At 40.4% G+C, this 22,839-nt stretch overlaps 1 protein-coding gene across 1 annotated transcript in view; it reads left to right on the forward strand.

Annotated features, from left to right (window-relative positions):
- mdga2a (MAM domain containing glycosylphosphatidylinositol anchor 2a) overlaps nt 1-22,839 on the forward strand; it is a 246,608-nt gene that overhangs the window by 221,199 nt on the left and 2,570 nt on the right. Inside the window, exons 12-16 of the mRNA XM_061247358.1 lie at nt 6,421-6,441; nt 7,591-7,746; nt 11,948-12,115; nt 18,917-19,047; nt 22,427-22,523. Of these exons, the coding sequence (XP_061103342.1) occupies nt 6,421-6,441; nt 7,591-7,746; nt 11,948-12,115; nt 18,917-19,047; nt 22,427-22,523 (573 nt within the window). The remainder of the gene's footprint in view (nt 1-6,420; nt 6,442-7,590; nt 7,747-11,947; nt 12,116-18,916; nt 19,048-22,426; nt 22,524-22,839) is intronic.

A 22,839-nucleotide genomic window follows, 5' to 3' on the forward strand; every position in this document is an offset into this window, starting at 1 on the left:
AAATGCTTGGTAAGCCACCTTTTCATTTCATTTCAGTTTATTTGTGCAGGAAAAAAGTTTAAAAGCAAGATTTGCAATGGTGTTACAAGAGTACACAAAGTACTTATAATCCTTGGCCCAACTCAAAATATAGAGAAAAGGAAAATGAAAAGACACACGATAAAAAGAGTAAAGAAAGAAAGAAGTATATGTTGGGGGTAAGCAGGTGACACTGGGGGAACTACTGTCGTCCATTGAAAACAGTTGGTAAAAGCAGTCATCTGGCAGTTGGAGGGTTGCCGGTTCGATTGTCCCTGAGCGAGACACCTAACCCCCAAATGCTCCTGACGAGCTGGTTGGTGCCTTGCATGGCAGCCAATCGCAGTTCATGTTTGTGTATGAATGGGTGAATGCAAAGCATCAATTGTACAGCGCTTTGGCGGGCAGCAGGCGCTATATAAATACCAACCATTTACCAGAAAAAGTAAAAGGGATATGATATCCACTACAAAAAGGAGCACGAGAATTGTTAACTGCACAGATGTTATTATTCCTCCCATGGGATTAGTGCTATTAATGCTGCATTCATGCATTCTGAAGTTGTGACAAGCTTACAGTGAGTATTTTTATTTTATGTAACCTTTATTTTCCCAGGAAGCCCCATACAGCGATATACTGGAGACTATCCTTAATAGGAAAGCACATCTCAATAAATACAGATGATTATACAATATCAGACACTAATGATACACAGTGAACACACCAATAGAATACGAACAGATATAAACAATTACACGCTTCCAGTATTGCTTTTTGAATTCTTGATTTGAATTGTTTCAGAAAAATAAAGCTCTAGAGATTCTTATGACGATTATCCCTGGACTAAGAAGCCAAAATCTTTCCTTCCTAGCTCTTACTCTTGGCATGTGTAATTCAATGAAGGATTGAGAGTGGAGGTTATACAGCTTTGTAAATGTACCTGTATTTTCTTTTTTCACAAGAAAAGGTTAGACTACAGTTGGCACTGATGACAACCAAGGGAGTTACAAGTTGTACTGTAAATCTTAGACACAAGCTATCTTTACCCCCGTCCAAACATTTTTACCAGCGTATTTCAAGTTTATCTTTTTTTTTTAATTATATTTATTTATTTTTCCAATTGCATGGTTTCTCAATGACCAGCTATTTAAACATTTCCAGAATTTCTGACCAAATAAAATGCTCACCGTTTGTATTTTATTGACTTTTGTTGGGTCCTTAATAACTGCGGCTGAGCTTGATAAATCTGTACAGAAGAATGCTAATGGAATGTTGCTAGTGACTGCTGGTAGGGGGAGACATAAGGGAGGCATCACATTCAAATGAAAACAGGGTGATCCTTTGATACCCAAGCTTTTACAGTAGTTATATATAAAACAAGCAGATAATTACAGGTCTTAATGTATATTTTGTGACTCTCCCATTTTATTCATGTGTCTCAATTGATTAGTACCTCTGCAGGCATCCCAAATACAGCACACCGCAACACCATTTTCTTCTGTCCATTCTCCATTTTAGCATGTCATCCATATTTAGATGTGCCAGTAATTGCATTTAATATGACTGAGAGATATTTAGTATGATTCACTCATGAGGAATATTAGATTTTATGTTGATTAAATACAAGCAGGGTGTGTTGAAATGGCTGTAATTGCAGAATTGAATTTAATGCTTCTCAGTGAAGGACATGCTGGAGCAGGGTGGACAAAGGGAAGGAGGAAGAAAGAGAGGGAGGGAGGGAGGAAGAAAGCGAGAGGAGAAGGGGATAGTGTCAAAAAGCTGTGTCCGTCAACTGTAATAACATCCCCCATGGCAACGTTGTACAGTAATTGGGAGGTCAGCAGATGGGAGTCGCCTTTGTCAGTTTGGCAGGTCCTTCAACAAGGCTACCTGACCTCTTACTGTGCTGTTTGTAACACTAAGTGAAAGGTAAAATGGAGAAAAGAGTCTTTTGTTTGTCCCGCAGCAAGGCAGATGTCTGTGAAGCGTTGTAACTCCCCTGAATCTCCATGTAAGGTTGCTGCCGCATGTAAATGGCATATGAATTTTCAATATATTGTCCCTTCTATCATTCTGAGTTTAATTTTCAACATGCACAATTTTTATGATATCTGTAATGCCCAAAGTTCTGCTCTGGTTTACTGCATGGGAGAGATTTACGGGTTCATGAATGTCCCTGATGCGTACTATGCAGAGGGGACTGGTGAGCTACAAATATTAGAGCCTGACAATTTGACTGTGTTTGATAATCCTCCTGAAGTTCTTTAGATTGTGCTTGGTGATTAATGAAGATGTGAGTTTTTTTTAATGCCAATATAAATAAGCTGCAGAAGATTCCTATTTGCTCGATCACATCAATAGCAATTCTATGCTCTTGAGCACTCCTCATTAATGGCATACTATGCAGGATTTCTTTACTTGCTTCGATCTTATGTTTACACGCAAAAAAACGTCTACGGCAGCTACCTAATATTATTGAACGCTGGCCAGCCACTTGATTAATGATTAGCCACCAATGCTAATCTCTCACAAACCCAGCTCATGACTATAGTAGCCAGTCCATACACATCTCCTCTTGCCCTCTTCCTCCTACTATTGGATCATAGAGTATATGAGTTCAGTGTATTGAATGCTGCAGCCTGCCTGATCACCAGTCAGCCCAGGTCGGCTCATGTCACCCCACTCCTCATTGGCCTCCACTGGCTTCCTATTGCCACATGCATCAGATTCAAGGCCCTAGTGTTGCCATTTCAGGCTGCTAAGGGGACTGCCCCACCTTGCATCCAGTCCTTAATCACTCCCTACTCCCCAGCTAGACCACTCCGGTCTGCCAGCTCTGGTCGCCTTATGGTTCCCTCACTACGAGCACCTGCCGATCGAGCTGCACGTTCATGCCTGTTTTCCGTTCTGGTTCCTCAGTGGTGGAATGACTTGCCTACCACTGTCAGGACAGCAGAATCCCTCCCCCTATTTCGACGCAGACTAAAAACACACCTTTTCTGTACCTTAGTCCTACCCCCTGATCCCCCCCCCCTTTCCGATATCCCTATCCCTCTTATCTAACCCAAAATAAAAAATTTAAATTAAAATGAATTGCACTTATGATGAATGTATGTTTAGAACAGCACTTCATGTGTATTTTACTAGTTATGGATGTGTTGCTTTAACTTGTGGAAGAACCTATGCACTTGTAAATCGCTTTGCATTAAAAGCGTCTGCCAAATGACTAAAATGTAAATGTAAATGTATGGCACACATGTTTTTCAGATAAAGTACAGAAATCAACAAAATACAGATCAACAAATACAAGTAGAGAGCAAGACATTTTTTACAGCAAGTAAGGTATTTTTAAAATATATTTTCAAGCTGAAATTGCTGAATAGTATCCCTATAACTATTTATGCTACAACAGGACAAAATATGTTTGTGAGTTACAAACCACCTTGCAGTTTTTACCCTTTTTTTCATTCCAAAATGCAATCATCTCCTTTGCCTCTTGAATTACTGCTGTGCCACTTGCACCTGGAGCAGGGGCACTGCAGCTGAAGTGTGTGCACTCCTCTCATCCAATCACACGTGTTTCCGTAAAGAGGCCAGACTTTACCACAGGAGAGCAGCTGCCAAATAGGTGTAACTTTCAGCAATGGAAATCTGCAGCTTGTGGGCATCACTGGGAGTAGCCAAAGCAGCGGCAACTCAATGAGTCCAATGCCAACTCAAAACAGCTCTACTCCTGCTGGAACCCAGCCAATTGTTTCCTACCACTGCAGACTGTATTCTTCAGGATGCTTCAGGCACAGCTCAGCTTACACTTGTAAGGGGCAGCTGGCATACTCAAGGTATACATGAAATTATTAAATGACCATAGGCACCATGCAATCAGCTGGTGATTGGCTGATCTTCGTGAAACAGGCAAGTGTTTTTTTTGTTCCCACCTCTCTTTTTTACTCTTCACACCAAAGGTCATTTATTTATTCACTCCCCCCCCCCCAACACACACACAACCAGCATAGAGATTATAGTATATTATGTAACTGTACGTATACTGTAATCTGTATTTTAGAACTGGGTGATCTACATGTAGGCTATTATTGTTTTGCTCTGATCTTAACAGTACTGTCTGCCTAATATGGCCTCAGCTGAAAGAGACTGTCAATCAGCTCTCTGTCACCTAGTTGCAGGCACTGCAGATGATAAAAAAAACAAAAACAAAGGCCTTCGTTATGTAAGGCAAAACCGAGAGCTCTGGTACACTCAAACGCATTATCTCAAAATGGCCCTCAATCACAGACACGGGGAAGGTGTACATATCTATGAATAAGGGATACCGTGTAATGCGGGCATTTAATCATGTTGACTGAGCGTAGACGCAGTTCCCCCCTTCCCCCACACATGCATTAATTATGAAAACGGCCGCAAGGAGAAAAGGTGGGAAGCCATTAATTAGACATTCTGCTAATGCTATGTGCATTTCCCAAATATGCAACATCTGTTTATGTTAGCTCAAGCGTTTTCTCCTTCCTTCCTCTGTTCACAAACAGCTGGGTGGGCTGGTGGAGGGGGAGGCAGATGAACTTCGGGAATGAAGTCGAGTTACAGTCCGTCTCCGCAGATAGTTTAAAAAGTCCTATCCCAAGCCAAACATTTGGTTCCATTCCAAAAATCCCTCTGTTTTTCCCCCCAATTTTATTTTCAAAACTTATTCAGTTATTCAGAGAAGATCATGCCTTGAATGGATATATGACATAAATGGGTCACACCTATTTTAAGGCTCTGTGTACACTATGAAATCAGTTAATAACCACCTTGGATATGGCGTCTTCGTAAAAGTAGCTGATAAAAAGACAGCAAACAGTCTGTAAAGAGGTAATGAGCTGCCAATTTAGTGTGACATTATCAAAAGATTACTGGGCTCTCTAAATACATGAATAAACTACAATTTATGGCCATATCATTCAACTCACTTTATCGCTGATAAAGTCTCTGGAATTATTGTTTGGTTTGCTAGTAAAAAGCAAAACCTTTTTTTCTTATCAGTTTTGCTGTCAGCAATTAAAATTGAATTTCATTTAATGAAATTTTTCTGTTATTCTACTTTTTTTTTTAAAATACTTTGATATTTAACATTTTTACTTTGTCTGGTGAGCTTATCCCCTGCATTCCTTTTTAGGGCATCCCACATCTCCGCATCTCTGTATATGTGAGATTGTGTGTGCTTATTTGCGTTACTGTCACCTTCCTGTCAGCTTTGACCAGTCTGGCCCTTCTCCACTGACCTCTCTCATTAACCAGATGCTTTTGCCTGCAGAACTGCTGCTCACTGGTGGTTTTTAGTTTTTTGCACCATTCCGTGCAAACTAGAGACTGCTGTGCATGAAAATCCCAGGATATCAGCAGTTTCTGAGATATTCAAACCACCCTGTCTGCCACCAACAATCATTCCACGGTCAAAGTCATTTAGGTCATATTTCTTCCCCTTTCGGACATTTGATCTAAAAAACAGCTGAACCAGTTCACCATATCTGCATACCTTTGTGCATTTATTTGCTGCCACATGATTGGCTGACTAAATATTTGCAGTAACACGCCGGTGTACAGGTCTACCTAATAAAGTGCTCAGTGAGTGTATGTGTGTGCTCTCTGACATTCGGTTGGTGTTTTGTTTTGCTCAGAGATACTGCTGGGTGCCTACGTTAGATCTGGAGGCACTTGTGAGTCAATATTCTTTCCCCGCCAATCTGCCATGCCATGAGTGCGTTACAGTGAGGTGCGCCCATGTTCCCAGTTCCTGTGTGAGAACTAGCTATGTGCCCTCACGGGCATTAGGAAAGGCAGAATTTGTTGGATATAGAGGAAATGGTGAAAGAGACTTGCTTGAAAACACATAATTTATTTAAATTTATGTCGGGGCTAAGTCAGTGTACATGGGAAGCAGTCCAGTCAGTTGGCAGCAGAGGGTCACATGGTTAAATGATCAGGTTAAATCACATCCCTCCTCTTCACTCCACTTTTCCCAGAATGCAATGCTGTGCTCCTGGAGATTGCAGGGCACTCTTGTTGTTTCTGCAGAGTACAGATAGGACAGTTCTGAATTACATTTCAAAAGATGTTGGACTGTGTCATTCACCTCTGTGTTGTGCATAACATTTGTACCAGCCTTCATTTCCCATAAACCCCCCCCCCCCCCCCCGGTTCTGATGAACAAGGCATTCTTTGAGTCTGTTTTATTAGATTTTCAAAGTCACAACACCCTTCAGGGACAAAGAGTAAGTTTGTAATGCACATCGATATTCATTCCATTTGTCAGTCATTTTCATCTTGAAAAAACAGCATGATCATATTTTTTCTGTTTTGATCATTTGACAGGCTAGCACATTTAATTTTTTCTCTCCTTTTTTGCAGCTCCAATCAACCCACACCTCAGTAAGTATTTCCCTATATGAAGATCTTTAATTGTGTGGTCTGCTATAAGAATTGGTATATTATTTCACCATGAGAAATAGTTGGTCCATTATATTCTCTGTTATTATATTCAGCAGATAATGTATGTTTGTTAATTAGAGTAATTAAAACTTGATTTGTGAGAAACTGCTGAATTATGTACATCTCGTTGATACATAATTATTTTGGAAGAGCACATTTAGTTCGAATCAAATCAAAACACTCTTTCTCTTTTAATGAAAATGAAAAAAAATATATACTGAAACACCAAAAAATGCACATGTTAATTTGGCACAGATTGTATAGCTGCAGATCTCCCAGTTGGGTCCAAGCATCAGTTGATGACATTGTCTTTTGCTGTGGAATGAATGTCACACGACTAATGGGCACACATTGAGGAAAAGCTGAGCCCTTGGGCAACTCAACTGGCAGCGACATTTGTAAACTGAAAATGACAGGAGAGCTGTTTGTGCAGGGGGTCATGCTCTGCCGACAAAGCTTGTGAAAAGACATAATTGGCTGTGGTTTGCAGAGGTGTGGCAGACATTTAAACCTTCAGCTTTCAAGAGGGAAGTCAGGAGAAGGGCACAAAGCACAACAGAACCTTAATGTTTTGTACTGCAAAACCACTGAAACGACAGAGCTGAAATATGCCGTCATTCTTTATTTCAGTATGTACATATTTTGTATTGATTTGGCAAGATATGATGTGTGTGTGTGTGTGTGTGTGTGGAGGGGGGTATCCTGTGCTTTCACGTTAGTGTTGAAAGATTGTCCATATTAAGTTTGGTGATGTTGAGCCCTCGTAAACCCTGTTTGTCTTTCGTAGCAAACATCTGAAAAACAGTCCAGACGCACAAAGAGGAACATGCAATTATATTTGCGGCTTACTTTCACGAAGGTATCAGGAGTCACTCGGTTCAAGCCCTACGTATAATTAGAGTATCATTTCCGTTTTTACATTTCGTATACAATTACAGCCCCATTAATGGAAGATATTGAGGTTAATATCCCTGTTAATTTCACTTAATGACGCTTTGCACCTAGGAAACAGCCGCACCGCATGCATTGAAAGTCACCCGCTCGTTACACGTGCACGTCCTACCAGCGTGTCTGTTCCCTCTTCAACAGGAGAGTTTCACTGCAGCTTCGAGGAGGAGCCCATCTGCATGTTCACGCAGGAGAAGAGCGACGATTTCGACTGGACCCGCCACAGCGCCGCCACCCGTGACACCAAGTACACCCCCAACACCGGGCCCAGCAGCGACCGCGGAGGCTCCAAGCAAGGTGAGCCCAGCACGTGTCACGCAGGAGAACTACTACTACATAATAATAATAATATGTTATTTAGCTGACACTTTTATCCAAAGCAGGGCTTTTAGACTACACAGGGGACAATCTCCCCTGGGGCAATGCGGGGTTAAGGGCCTTGCTCATGGGCCCAACAGCTGTGCGGATCTCATTGGGCCACACCAGGGCTTGAACCACCAACCACTAGGCTACAGGCTTCCCGTAGCATTAGTGCCCCCATTACTGCTCTACATCCTAAAGTTTCAGCTTTCTCATTTCCAGACATGTCATCATAGTGTCAAGGGAACAAAATTAAACACAGAACTAAAGGAATATAGTGGGTAGATCTGAGATGGGTCACTTCAGTCCACTGAGGATACATTTTCATCAGGATGCAGGGAGAATTTAAGATTTTTATATCAAAGGCAAAATGTTTTTGATTTTTTCTGGTATTGACTGCATCATTACTTTTCTTTCTTTAAGAACACGCATGATTTTCCCTGATTAATTATATTATTAAAAATTATTCATTAAAATGATATATTTTTTAGAGTAGCTAAACTCTTTTCCTCTGCTAAAACAATAATTCCTTGTCTTCAGGTTGGTTGTGAAATATTTGTGCACGTCTTGATCCATTTAAAAAACCTTACACACTTTTTATATTTCCTTTTGTGGCATAATGTTGTCTTAGCCACCTTTGTGCTGTTTTTACATTACTGAGTAGCAAAGATCATAGCACTGAAATACACAGTACAAATCAGTTTTCCCCCTGGGTATTTCATCTCAAGACACAAAGATACTTCACAACACACTGTTGATTTCAGGTGCTAAAAGTACATAACATCTGTGTTTGACTGTGCTAATACGCCGTGCGAAGTTGATTCATCGTGTGTGGGCAGGTGGAAAATGGGCTTGATTATGCTCACTATATTATCAGTTAATCTGGTGCACCTTGATTCATTCATATCCAATCAAAAGAACTATTTTCATGACCATTAAGATTCATGCATATTGTGCAGGTTGGATTGGTATTTCCATCGTCTCTATGAATACTGTCTGGCTTCGGGACAGAAGAACCATGCACACAGACAGGGATAAAGTGTAATAGCAGGTTTAAAGACGGACAGTGGGAGAAATCCAGCAAACAGGTTTAACAGGGCTGATCAGCGGCGTAATTGTATGACAGGTCCAAAACTGGGAAGGCAGTCCAAACAAGCCACAGTACAGAATGTAATCCATCGAGAATCGAATCCTAGTAACCAAGTTTTAGTTTAAAAATTTGGCCATCACATATTTGATGATTAAAAAGTGACAATTTTAGAAGGTTCATTCTGTGAAAATGACAAAATAAGCATGAAATTACAAGGGTTTACATCCCCATTTTGCCAATGTCAGGGAATAGAAATGCTTTTGTAAATGCACTGAAAAATGTTGCCCCTAATGGTCCACCATCATTCATAAATGACGTTTCCCAAAATCAAAGGTCACATTTTAGAAACAAAGTATAATTTGGAGTGTATTTGAGTGTAAGAACATATCAGTAGATTTTTTTCTTAAATCATACTCTGGTCCATAGAAGGTTAATTACTGAAACTTGTGCCTTAGACCTGGGTTGAACAAGTGGGTGGCAAAAGGGTGAAATGCGGACCTCTCTGACCGGAAAATTGCAATAACCTACACCAAATTTGCAATGAGCTGCTCGCTCTTGACTGACACACGAGCAGCAACTCCCACTTTGGCGTGCTGCAAGTCCTGAAATTACCAGAGGCATCTGGATCGTCCAGAAAGTGTGAAATCAACAGTACGCCTGCTCGCAATACAGCAGACACCGGCCAGAAATATGTCCCTTAATTTTCACCTGGCAATGGCTGTTGTAACTGACTTACTAAGCTGTATGTTCATTTAAAGGTGTAGATGTATGTGAATAAACCTTGAAACTCTGAAGCTTAGCTGCCCAGACTTGTTCTGTTTTTATTGTCCCAGCCATCCCATTTGGATGAATGCATAAAACATGCAGAAAGGAACTGGAAACACCAAAGTACTAGTATTGTGTTTTTCATTTTATTTTTCAGTCCTTGTCAGTATTTGTGACAAGAACCTCTTTTGTCATTGTTGTCTCTCTTTTTTTTTGGAATAAACAATCAGAAACAGCTTTAAAGACTTATCTTGTGCGTCTTTTATAAGATTGAGGGAGAGAATATATTTGAATATATTTGTAGTTTGTGTTTAAAAATGGGTCTTCTGTGAGTGTTGTTTATTCCAGATGGCGCACTTGATTTCACGTTGAAGCAGACGTGATCTTTATCCATGTGGAATTGCTACAGATTGCTTGATTAAACGGGACCTTCTCAGGAAAGGTGCTGGCTCATAAAAAGTCCTTTGGTTCAAGCCAGCCAATTAGTCACAGTAACAGTTTACTTTGTTAACCTCACTAGTGCTAGACAGCAGATGACAATGCCATAACGAGTAATGTTATGTCCCCATTTCATTTCACCATTATTGCAGTATTGATTCCCTTCAGCCTTAATTGTGTGCAACACAAGGGAATGTTCATACATTTGAAGCGCTGCTTGTGGAGATCAGCTGTTACCGAGGGCAGAGTGTCTTTTTTGTTTTTTTGTTTTTTCGGTGGTACCGCTCTCATTCTTGATGCCTGCTCCTTCTTCCGCTACATTTGCAGTAATTGGTCCTCTCTCTGCGTCCCCGCGGCACAGAGACCGCTGTGTGCCAGATTTGACAGGCATTTGTGTCACCGCGGGATTGGCGCAAACCCATTCATTAGGATAGGGTGGGCACGATGTGAGGGTCTGTCACCCCCAGGCCCTGGATATCCGCCTGAAGGGGAGAGAGAGGGAGACCAACCGCCAGGCAGTGAAAAACCCACAGCGGCTGGGTCTAGTCTCCCTTCATTAAACCTTTAAAAGGGACCTGTTAAAATCAACTAATTAATTTGCGGGGGCCTCCTTAGGGAGAGGTTGGTTGATGTATTCTCGTTTTTTGCAACGTTCAATGTCATAAATAATGCATCACTGTAATTACCTAAGGCTTTGAAGCTTCAAGTACATTGTCCAGGGGTGTCATTGAAGTCATATTCTTTGTAAGCTGTAATTATCTACTATTAAATAGTTCAATTAAAAAAAAACAATTTCAGATCAAGATGGTTTGTTTGTTTGGGGTTGGATGGAATTCCTGTGTTCGGCCATGGCAGGAAACATGGACTTTTCCCACATGGCCCTTCGTAATTGTTATGTGGGTCACAGTCTTCTCCAGAATGTATTTGCCAATTGATGTTATATAATGCCAGCCACATTGACCGCTGTCTCAGTCCATTAGCTTGTCTTGCTTTGAATTCATCTGACAGACCAACTTGAAATATAACGCAGAGATACCTGTTTCCAAGCAGCACCACAAAACTCAGTTTCTAAATAGACCTTGCACTAAATAAAGATGAGAAACATTCATAAGTTTGTGCTGCAAATATTGTAATTCTTGCCTTTTTTTCAAGGGGCACCCTGAAGCAGAGAACAAGGGAAGAACTGGCTCTTGTCCTGGGAGTGAGCAAACTGACTGCTTTATAGCAGTAATAATTTAGATCTGAAATTTAATTGGCCACTTTTCCGGGTTGCAGTCACTTGCTTATAGAGATGTGCATTTTGCATATGGGAATGCAGGCCCATGAGGGATAGACCTTCTTCTGTTCTCCCTGTGTACATGCAGTATCACAGGCTACTGTAATGCTGTAAACTCATGATATGACCAACAAATTAAATGTGACATTATTTCCATAAAAGACATGCAACTTACTTACAACTTTAGCGGTATTTTATGAAGATGTTAATAAACATATGAGTATGATGCGTATGACTGTTTCTCAGACAGTTACAGTACCAATTAACTATATACCTCTCCTTTGATTAGCATGGGCTCTCCTAAAATAATACCAGCAAGACTGTGTTCAAAATTAAATAGAAAATATAAAAACATGTTAAGTTGAATAGTTTTGACCTCACAGGGAATAGGAAAAGGTCTTATAAACTGTGAGCATGTGCAAAGTTTGTTCACAAAAGAGACCTGGCATACAAGGCTAGTTCAGAACATCATCGTTGCAAACTTTGGTCAGAGGTAATATCTCCATATAGACAGGACATAACTGATTTTGAGTCATTAATATATGTAATCTGTTTATGGCACCATTCAGGGTTCTACATGTACATCGAGACTTCAAGACCACGAATGGAGGGAGACAAAGCACGTCTGCTGAGTCCAACCTTTAACATTGCCCCCAAAAACCCATATGGCACCACCAACCCCTACCACCAAGCCTACTGCTTCAGCTTCTACTACCACATGTACGGGAAACACATAGGTAAGATTTCAGCCCTGCAGCCCGTCATTTCCACAGAGAAAACGTTTCCATGCTCGTTTCCGTGATTCCTGAAGGTAACATGAGCACATATGCTGTTATAATTTTGTATTTGGCAGCTCTCGCTAGTGTGGCACAGGTGTTTGGAACTAGGTTGCTAACCTGCAGCTGCAGGTTCGATTCTCAGATGGATCAGTGCTACTGCACTGTTGAGTAAGATATGTCACCTGAAATAACTGCAGGTAATACCCTGCTCTAAAAAGTGCAGTTGATAGTGTCCTCGGGAACTGGATGCAATCCCATGCCAGATTGCAAGAGTCACAAGTGACACTTGTGTCGAGATGAATATGGAGACAGCCCCCAGTACCTCCAAGGCACACTCATTGCATCTCCTACACTTCTTGAGTCTCCTGAACTTTTGTGAAAGTTGTGTGTCTTGAAATAGAATTAATTGGGTGTCTGTTGAGCAAAACGCAAGACACATTGTTGCATTATCGGTACCTCTTGATGTGCTCCAGATGCACTCCCATCCATGCTGGTTGAATAACTGTGTATAGGATGAACATTGCCAAAGGTTCTTCTCCCCATCTGTGTAGAAAGAGTGTCTCATGGATAAGTCAGGTGGAGGGAAACTGTGGTGCTCTGTGGTGTCATGGAAGATGAATCCATATAAGGGCTTATCGACAAGCAGAGCCAGGGTGCGAGCTGTCAGGCCGCCTGGCAGTTAGGAGTGCACATCGTACCAAGGCTAAAGGTCCGCAACCACTTAGCAAAGGTTAGGCCGGCCTTGACATTTCCCATTTGCTCGGATTGATCCCTCTCGTTGACGTGGCACGGGCTCTGCATTCTGTGTGATGCTAAAAGGCAGAAAAGACCAAGGCTGTGTTTACAGGAATGAGAAGACTAGCATCTTCCCTTTGTGCTATTTCTCTTGCTATATTTCATGTTAATTCATAATTGTTTAAATGGTGCTGCCAGTTATCATTATGTTATTATTGTATTTTGTATTACAGTGCCATGAAAAAGTATGTCCTGATTCCCCTTCTTGATTTCCTCTATTATTTTGTATTTTTAACACAGAACGGTTTCAGACAAAATGTAATATTAGAAAAGGGAACCTGAGTAAACACAAAACTCATTTTTGAAATTACTATTTCATTTCTTTCATGAAAAAAGTGTCAAATACCCAAATCACCCCTGTGAAAAAGTAATTGCCCCCTTAATCTTAGAAACTGGAGGCACAACCTTTCCAAACCGCAGCAATAACTGCAATCGAATAGTTTGATATCTCAAAGGAAAGTCCAGACGAGATTAGAAAAGTTGTTGAAATATATCAGTCTGGAAAGGGTTACAAAACCATTTATAAGGCAGTGGGACTGAACCACAGTGAGAGCCATTATCACCAAATGGAGAACAATTGGAACAGTGGTGAGAACAGGAGTGACTGGCCTCTCCCGTTCAATTCCTGCAAGGGCACAGTGACAACTATTCCAGCAAGTCAAACATGATCCCAGATGAACATCCAGAGACCTGCAGGCCTCTCCAGCCTCAGCTATATCAGTGTTCATGACTCTATAATAAGTAAGAGCAAAAAAATTGATTTATGAGAGAGTTACAAGGTGGAAACCAAGAGAAACATCAATGCTAATCTCACAACTGCAAAAAAGCACCTGGATGATCCCCAAGCCTTCTTCTTCTGGCGTAAAGCAAGTGCCCTATTTCCCATGATGTAAGGACATCATACACTACCGAAATTAAGACATGGTGAAGTTAGTGTGATGCTGTCTGGATGTTTTGCTGCCTCAGGACCTGGACAGCTTGTCACTATTGAAGGAACCATGAATTCTGCTCTGTACCAGAAAGGTCTTCAGGAGAATGTCTGGTCATCAGTCCATGAGCTGAAGGAAATTGAGCTATGTAATAAAACAATAATCCAAAATAAAAAAGTCCACATCTAATTGATAGAACCTGAATTGTAGTTTTGGAGTGGTCTAGTCAAAGTCAAACTCGTATAGAGATGATGTTGCACAACCTGAATGGAGCAGTTCATGCTCAAAAACCTACCAATTTGTCTTTATTAAAGCAAAAGAGTGGGTCAATATTCCTCCACAATGATGTGAAAGACTGATATCAAATTATAGGAAGGAAGGTTGCAAGTATTGCTGCTAAAGGTGATGAAACCAGTTATTAAATTTAAGGGGGAAATTGCTTTTTCGCAGGGGTGGCATGGATGTTTGATAATGAAAATAATAAAATACAATCATTTTTTATTCAGTTATTATTATTATTATTGTTATTATTATTACTAGGATTCTTGTGTGTGCACAGCGGTGGTAAATCAGTTAAATTCTCTGAGGACATTCTCCGCTGTTGTCATGACATATATATTGTATGAGTATCTTGTTGTAGGAATTTTCCACAATTTCACACTGTCTAAATAATCTGCCTGTTTTAAATATTATCAACCCAGTACAACACACCAAAGGCATTACAGTGCACTATTTTTCTCCATAATGTATAAGAAACTAATACAAAGCAGGTGATTACAAACAAAATGCAGGCAGTGTGACTGAAATCAGAATCGCATTAGCACTCTCTACTAATGAATCTTAAGTAAACCCTGTTGGGATTTTTCCGCGGTTTCTCTGTGAAGCTAATGTACAAAGAAACCGTGGTGTCAGTGATGTGATTTGTTTCCCCAAATCGTTGTCAGCTAAAACATAGGAAAGGATTAGAAAACTCCAGAGGCCAATGTAAGACACTGCTGATAATCTTCAGCCTTTGAGTTCATCTGAGGTCGTTCCAACCCCAAGGACTAAGGAACAAATCCAAAGCCTGATGAATGCAGGCTAATAAAATGCATTCCTACTTGTGATGGAACTGGTGGACCCTGGTGCTACTACACAGATGCTACAGACCCTGCTAATACTCAACACCGTATTCTTAACAGTGCACAATCTGTCTCCCTGCAGTTGAAACCAAAGCTTTCCAAAATTACATTGTGATGAGTTGTGAATATTCATGAAGGGACAAGTACAATAGCCTGGAAAAAGATTCTCTGTACTGTAATATACACTCACCGAGCACTTTATTAGGAACTTATTACTTTACTACACCTACTTATTCATGCTATTATCTAATCAGCCAATTGTGTGGCAGCAGTGCAATGCATACAATCATGTAGATACGGGTCAGGAGCTTCAGTTAATGTTCACATTCCTATTTTTTCATCATGACATAAATTATATAATAAAATATTTCTGACATTATACACCATGGCAACTGGTCAAAAAAGTTGAAATGATCAATTTCTCTTCTAATTAAATGCATATCTCAGCATATTTATAAGCTTCTAACTCCCACAAACCCCAAATAAGTGAATAATTGCCATTTATCCCTCAATATTGTCCTTACAACCATTGTAGGACTGCTGTCACATGGACAAGCTAATGCTGTTGCCTTTCCATAGAGCATGGATGTGCCCATTTTTCTGAACAGAAGAAATATACATCATGATGAATTAGAAATATAAATGTTAGGCCATATATAATTTATTTGATTGCAGTTATCAATGAATTTGGAAGTGTTTATATGAATACATTTGTGTTTATGCAATCAAATAAATGCTGCCACTAACTAAAAATCCCAATGGGGAAATCCATTACAGCAAATCCATATGGCAACATACCTATTTTTGTGGAGCAATTTGACATGCGTCTTCCATGTGATAGTGACCATGGGAAAGAGAGGCCCAGAGGGAAATTCAAATGTCATGCAACTTAAAAACAACACATTATTGGCTACCTAAAAGGTATGTTTTAGTCTCATTGCATATCTCCTTCCATAGTTTCATGACAGTTGTAGATATAGATTTTTATAGAGAGGTTTGTAGCATAAGCTATGTGGCAGCATGGTGGTGCAGTGGATAACACCATCACCTAACAACAACAATGTCAAGGGTTCCAGTCCTGACAGGGTGTCTTTCTGCGTGGAGACTTTGCACTTTGCTATTTTGTCAGCTCTTAACCCCTCTACCAACCATATCCCTTTCTCAGTCTCTCTCTTTCTCCAATACTATTTACAAATGAAACTCTGCTTACTTTGCCCAGCACACTTTGTGCATCCCTGCTGGGCGAGCTAGCCGAGATGTTCGCACACCAACGCAAATGCAGATTCCTTGCAATTGGTTATCACATGGTCGGCTGCATCCCATCTCCGCGTCTGATTAAGTAGATAAACATACCATCTTCTCTTTGTTATTTTCTCAATTTTAGCAGAGCTAAATAAAGTAAAGCTACTTAATAAACATCCGTCCGACAAAGCTTCAGCTCCTCGAAAGCCAAGATAACATTCTACAAAATTACGACAGCCAAACATTTAACATTTTTGACAAACATTGATTTGTGTGAAATACAACGACTTCTGATGGGTCACAAATTGTCGATAAAGACCTTTTATAGATTAATCTAATTTCTTTCATAATTTTCTCAGTCTTTGTTCCTTTAACAATTCTTAAACATGGGCAAACTAGGTACCACATATACAGTTACAAGACCCCACCTGACACCTGAGGTATCCAGCAGAATAACACTGCGCTACCCAACTTGGTAGGGTGATATCTTGTAACTCTATATGTGGTACCTAGTTTGCCCATGTTTAAGGAACAAAGGAAAAAGCTGTGTACAATGTTTGGATATATCTCGCTAAACAATTGGTTTGCACTTGGATTTGGCAACTGGATAGGTGGTATCTTGTAACTGGTATCTTGTGTCTACTTTGCACTGCCTTTTGAACTGGTTGTCTCTTCATTGCAGTTCTTGCGATGCCATTGTAAGGAGTCAGGTTTAAGGGCACTCAAATGAAAGGGTGTGATGATTGTCCCTGAGGGAGGATAAACTTCCATGCATGGCTCCACTGCCTGTATATTCCCTGATCTAGTTTCTTTTTTGTTCTTCTGATCTTCTTGAAGTGCATTCGATTGTGTTGGAAAAGGCACCCACAAATCCTTTGGGAACAATAATTATGCACAACAAAGCTTGAATTCACTTAATCCGCTGTTAGCATTTTTTAGGTAATTGTGGAAAATCACTATCAGAACGTGAAATGATATGCAAGCAATGTACTATACAGGCTTGCTGTGGCCCATTAGAAAGATACAGAGACCTGGAATAGATAAAAAAAATATTGTGCATTCAGTACTGTACTCGTATGATCTAATTAATTTGATCTTGATCTAATTCATTTTTGTTTGTATCCTTATATGTAAGTAATTATGTATATCTACAAGAGCAGGAAGGAGAAGGTCTGCCTAAGCCAAAACCTGACTGCTTACACAGTATCTCTGTGGGGAATCAATCTTTGTAATCATGTGATTCATCCTGTTGAAGGCCATCCCAGGAGACTGCAGTTTACCACTGTGTGACTGCACCTTCACCATTTGAAAAGATATTTGCTTTGCCGTCATCTCCTGTACAGGACACAAGAGTTAGCTTCCCAGACAGGGAGACCAAAATGTAACATTCATTTCATGCTCTTAACAAATGTCAAGGAGGAATGTTAAGACGGCCAGTGAATACTGTGGGTCAGAATGTGTTTTTATACTGGCAGTAATACTGACTTTATTCACAAAGGAAAATCAGAGCCAATCTGTTGACATCAGATAATTATAGGAGGATAACTATGAGCTCCTCTGGTGTTTGTGCTTCCTTTCCCTTCTTAGACAATCTCATTGAACAAGAAGAACAGAGCATAGAATCTTTTTGAGTAATTTTATTTTTTGGTTGTAATGTTGACCCTATAGTGTATAGTGCAAAAGTTATATGGTTCCACATATACTGCGTCTTACAGTTGAATCTTTTTTTACTGCAAGCCTGACAGGCTTAGATCAGTGAGCGTGTGGCAAGGTGGTGAAGAGATTTGAACACCTCCATGATTGATACCAAAGGTGGCAGCTGTGGCCGGGCTTTTGCCGAGGGCCTTTTTGCGCCTCAGACTTGTATGTGGCACTCAAGTGTCAAGTGGTGAAGAAACACTCAAAGGCTGAGTGAAACAGGAGAGAAAAGTATATCTTCTATGGGGTGAGAAGAATAGAGGAGAGGAACATGTTTTTTCAAACATGAATGTAGCTTACGCTCAATGAATTTGCTCGCCGGAACTCTTTCCACTGTGTCACTGCATATACATAACCATTAGATTCCCACAGGCGCAGTGGACATATAATCCAATTTCCTCCGTGCTACCAAAACGTTCTGCTATCACTCTGCTATGGTTGGCGCTGGAAGAACCAAATGTGTAGTTTCACAAAGCCCTCTTCAACATGCTGCTTCCTACAGAAAGCATCTTTTTTGCACTGTATGCAGCATCTCTGATCAGAACCCACTCTCAGCCTGTGTGTCGACTCGGAGATGAAGGAGAAAGCGGAGCAATTAAAGTTAAAATGCATAGCTGCAATACATTCAAGGACATTCAGACAAAATGAAATCAATATGTACGCGCATGATCTAAATGCAAATCCAACCATTTAAAGAACTTAAGTGCTGTTACATTTCGTGATTTCATGCTTGCCCACCCTTTTCTGCCTGAAATAATGAAGCATGTACAGAAGTGGGCTAAATGAGTGATTTTCAGTGTTGGGTGGTGACTATGTACATCTGTACTTGAACATGGAAAGGCAAGGTAATACTTAAAGTAGAAAAAACATCAATTTCTGCCAGATTCTTTTGCCAATATTAACCATAAACAAACAGGCTCCCCGATATCAATATCAGCTGTGTATAATGGTTGTTTGCTTTTTTTTATCTAAAGGTACGCTGAATGCCTATTTGCGATTGAAGAGTCAGACCATGACCGAGAGTCCTGTATGGACACTGAGTGGAAATCAAGGTGACCGCTGGAAGCAAGCCAAAGTGAACATCCATCCGACATCAGCTTTTCAGGTTAGTGGCTCCATGAACCATCCACCTGTTTTCCTAGCAACAACAGTTGGCGGTTGTCATCTGTTGCACAGAGTCCTATTCTGAGCCTAGGTTGGTGGGCAGCTAATCTTCTGAAAGAGAACATACACAACCAGAATCACATCACACATAAGGAATGACCTACCTGGCCAGGAATAGCATTAGAAAGCGCTAGTCAGGCTTTCATTACTTAGTAGCAGGCTGTGTGCTCTCTGCAGGGCTGAACCTGATATTTTATTATGCACTTGCACTGTGAGAATAGGTTCAATCACTCAGCTTCAACCATTAAGGTTGTTTGTAGGCTGGCATGTTTGTGAATATATCCCTACCCCCAAAGTGTCTCACTGTGACAGAGTAAGATCAGTTAACTAAACACCAGGATTCCCCCTCAGTGGGATTTTCAGTCAAGTGTATTGATTTTTTTTTTTATTGGTTCTGCTGAGCATTGCAAAAGTTAGACATGGCTGATCTCTGGAGAGGAGTGCTCATATTGCAGGGACATAAAAATCCAATATGCCTCAGCCCGATTCTTCACAATCGATTTAATTAGCTTCATCAAACCTGGCACATTCACAAAGATGTTTTATTTCCATTTAAAAGCTGGCGTCCATTTTTTTTACTTTCAGAGTTCAGAATTTTGATGATATTTTTGTTTATAGTTTGTTCATAGCCACATTTGTTGAATTCCTTGTGCCATTGATCTTAAATAGTGCCTCTGGACAATTGGCAGCATTATTATATGTAGCTTTTTTGCCAATCATTCTGGAGCCCACTGTATATGGTACATATTACAGCACAGCAGAGTATGTGTATGTATGGGATTTGGAATCACCATTTCCCCAATCTTGTGATGAATCGCATCTGTAGCCATAGTAACCATTTTAACCTTTACATTCATGGTATTACATTAATGGCATTTGACAGAGGCTCTTATCCAGAGCGACGTACAGTTGATTAGACTAAGCAGGAGACAGTCCTCCCCTGGAGCAATGCAGGGTTAAGGGCCTTGCTCAAGGGCCCGACGGCTGTGCGCATCTTATTGTAGCTACACCCAGTCATGTACCTTAACCACCACGCTACAGGCTGCTCTAATAGACACGGCCAACAGGCTTATTTGAAATCATTTTATTTCAGGATTCTCTCATGCTTATTTGGGAGGTGCTCAGCCCAAGAGAGAGTCGAGATGGGGGGAAAGAAAGAGTAGCCACTTGGGAATAAGCAAGATGGGGTAGACATGGTATGGAAAGAATGCACATGTCTCCTTCCTACAGTTTCCCATATTGTGTGTATAGTGTGACAATGAACTTTAAGCTGGTTGATTGCATTAAAAAATGGGATGAAATTTTACAGTTCTGTATAGCATGAACAGGTAATGCATAGGGGCTGTGTCAGAGACAGCAACCTCTGGACTGAAATCTGTAGTAGACTTACAGCTAGCTTGTCGTTTCAGGACAGTGCCTGAGTTCGCTGAATAAATCATTCAGATGAATGTAAATGTCCATATGTAATGTACGTACATTGCTCTCATTCCCGGTACATCCAGTACTTGCATCTTGATGATTCTTTTATCAAAATACATTTTTCTAATCCAAAATAGCTCTCTTCACATTCAAGTTGCTGTTGTTTTCTAGCTCGGACTCAACAGGTTTCCTTAGAACTTGGCCAAGAAGCTATGAAACTGATCTGGAGAATCTGGCGATGTACATTTTGTTGTCTAAGTAGTGATTTGTTTTTAAGCAGTCAAGCAGGCTATAGGATAAATTAGATATGACTCTTAATGTACCTTTAAAATGAGCCATAAATGGAGATTATTAGTTACAGTAAGTGCTTCTTATCCATCACCCAGTTCAGCGGTGAGCTTGCAGTGGAGACCAATCAGTTTGTCAGAATAAAAGATCCTCCTTTTGAAAGCCATCCCTTTATCATGTAAAATGCAGTATTTACTGATAATAATGGTGTATGTTCAATGGAAGAAGAGCAAGTGAATTATAATATTTTATGTTTTTCTTAAAATCTTTATGTACATTTGGAGTGTATGATGAATACTTCCTCACCTATTCCAAAGGTTTTGATACATTAGTCTTGATGGTACACTTGTGCCCTTCAAATCCTGCCATCAAGATGGGGCAGAGAGAATGGATTTGGCCGTGACTTTATTTAGCAATGCAAAAAAAAAGAAGGCAAGGTACATGGTACGTTGGTCCTCTACGACCACGATGATGCTACCGCAGCACAGTACAGTGTTGAGATGATTTGGAAAAGAAAGTTGAACCCTGCCCCCCCCAGACGATCAACCATAACGCAACCAACCATGTGTTATTTCGATCAATTGTAGATGGGGGGAGGTCTGTAAGCTGGTAGCCTGTTTGTGAACCGCTCACTCGGCATGGGCTTGCACACATAGCACTACGCAAACTCAAAGTGGGAGAGGGACTCCATCTCAGCTACCATCGTGTGCTACTTCAGTAACGCTTGACAGCCATTTTGTATCCAGAACATTCGTCACACTTCCACCTTAGACGCAAGGATGTATTAAACCAATTCAAGGTGACAGCTCAACTACATTAGAAGCTCAGAGAAAATTGAGGTCGCCGGGTTGCATTCTGTGATAGGGAAGGATTGACACTACAGCCAATCACATGCGACCGCAGTGTCTTTTTTATTTTTTTTGTGTCTCTCAGAATGCTCCATAGCCCAAGAAAAAAATGCACAGTAATTTTGGTTATTCAAAAGATTTTGGGCAGAGGTGGAGTCTGCAGGAAATTGGTGTGGGAAGTGTGAAAATGACTTGAGTAATGTCTGGTTCTTGGTATGCACGGCAATAGCAGGACATTAATTAGAGAAAGGGCATAAGCTGATATAGAAAATGTCCATCAGCACAGAACCAAAGTCTTGGCGCAGTCAGAAAATAAATATCCGAAGCTAACAGTTTGAAATGTGGTTATTTGATCATTCAACCTAGGGATCAGATTCTCGGGTTATTATTATTTGTTGGCAATTAATAGATCAAAATGAGAAAATCAGGTTCTTAGTCACAAACAGGACATCACTGTCTTGGAGGAATACTGAGAATCTGAGAATACTGTATAAGTTAACACACAATTAACTTTTTAATATATTTTCTGTATGAGAAAATGCATGTCTTGTTGTAGCAAGATTTTATAACTTCATGGAACTAGTTCATGCAGTGCAGAGGGAAAATAAGAAAGGTTTGAAAATTATTCATAAATACCTTTGGAACCCGAGAATATTTAAACATTAAATCAAGATGAACATTCATAATGGATACCAACCAAATGGAGGAATTCTAACTTCTGGTTGTGAATATCTTTTCTCCTCTGTGTTCCCTCTGTGTGTGCAGATGGTGTTGGAAGGTATCCGTGGCCCCGGGATTGAAGGGGATATTGCCATAGATGATGTGACTATTGAGGAGGGAGAGTGCGGAGACCCTCCACCTAGTAAGTACATTATTTTATTACGATGACACCCCCATTTATTGGTTGTTATTTTTTCCTGATGATTTGAGACATCAGTACCATGGAAGATACAACAGCTCATCCACCTTGTAGTGTTGCCAGTTAATTCAGCTCAAAGGAGCCTTTCCTTTTGGTTGCTTGCAAAATTGTGAAAAGGCCACCAGATCAGAATAGAGTTTTGAAAGTTTGTTGGCTAGCCAATGAAATTTAGTGTTTTATGATTATCAGTCAGTATGGTTTCAGAAAATAAATGGGGCATTGCAAAACTTGACTTAATGCGTTCAGACTTCTTATTCAG

Source organism: Conger conger, chromosome 1, assembly GCF_963514075.1.
Source record: "Conger conger chromosome 1, fConCon1.1, whole genome shotgun sequence".
In the NCBI taxonomy this organism is placed as follows: Eukaryota; Metazoa; Chordata; class Actinopteri; order Anguilliformes; family Congridae; genus Conger; species Conger conger.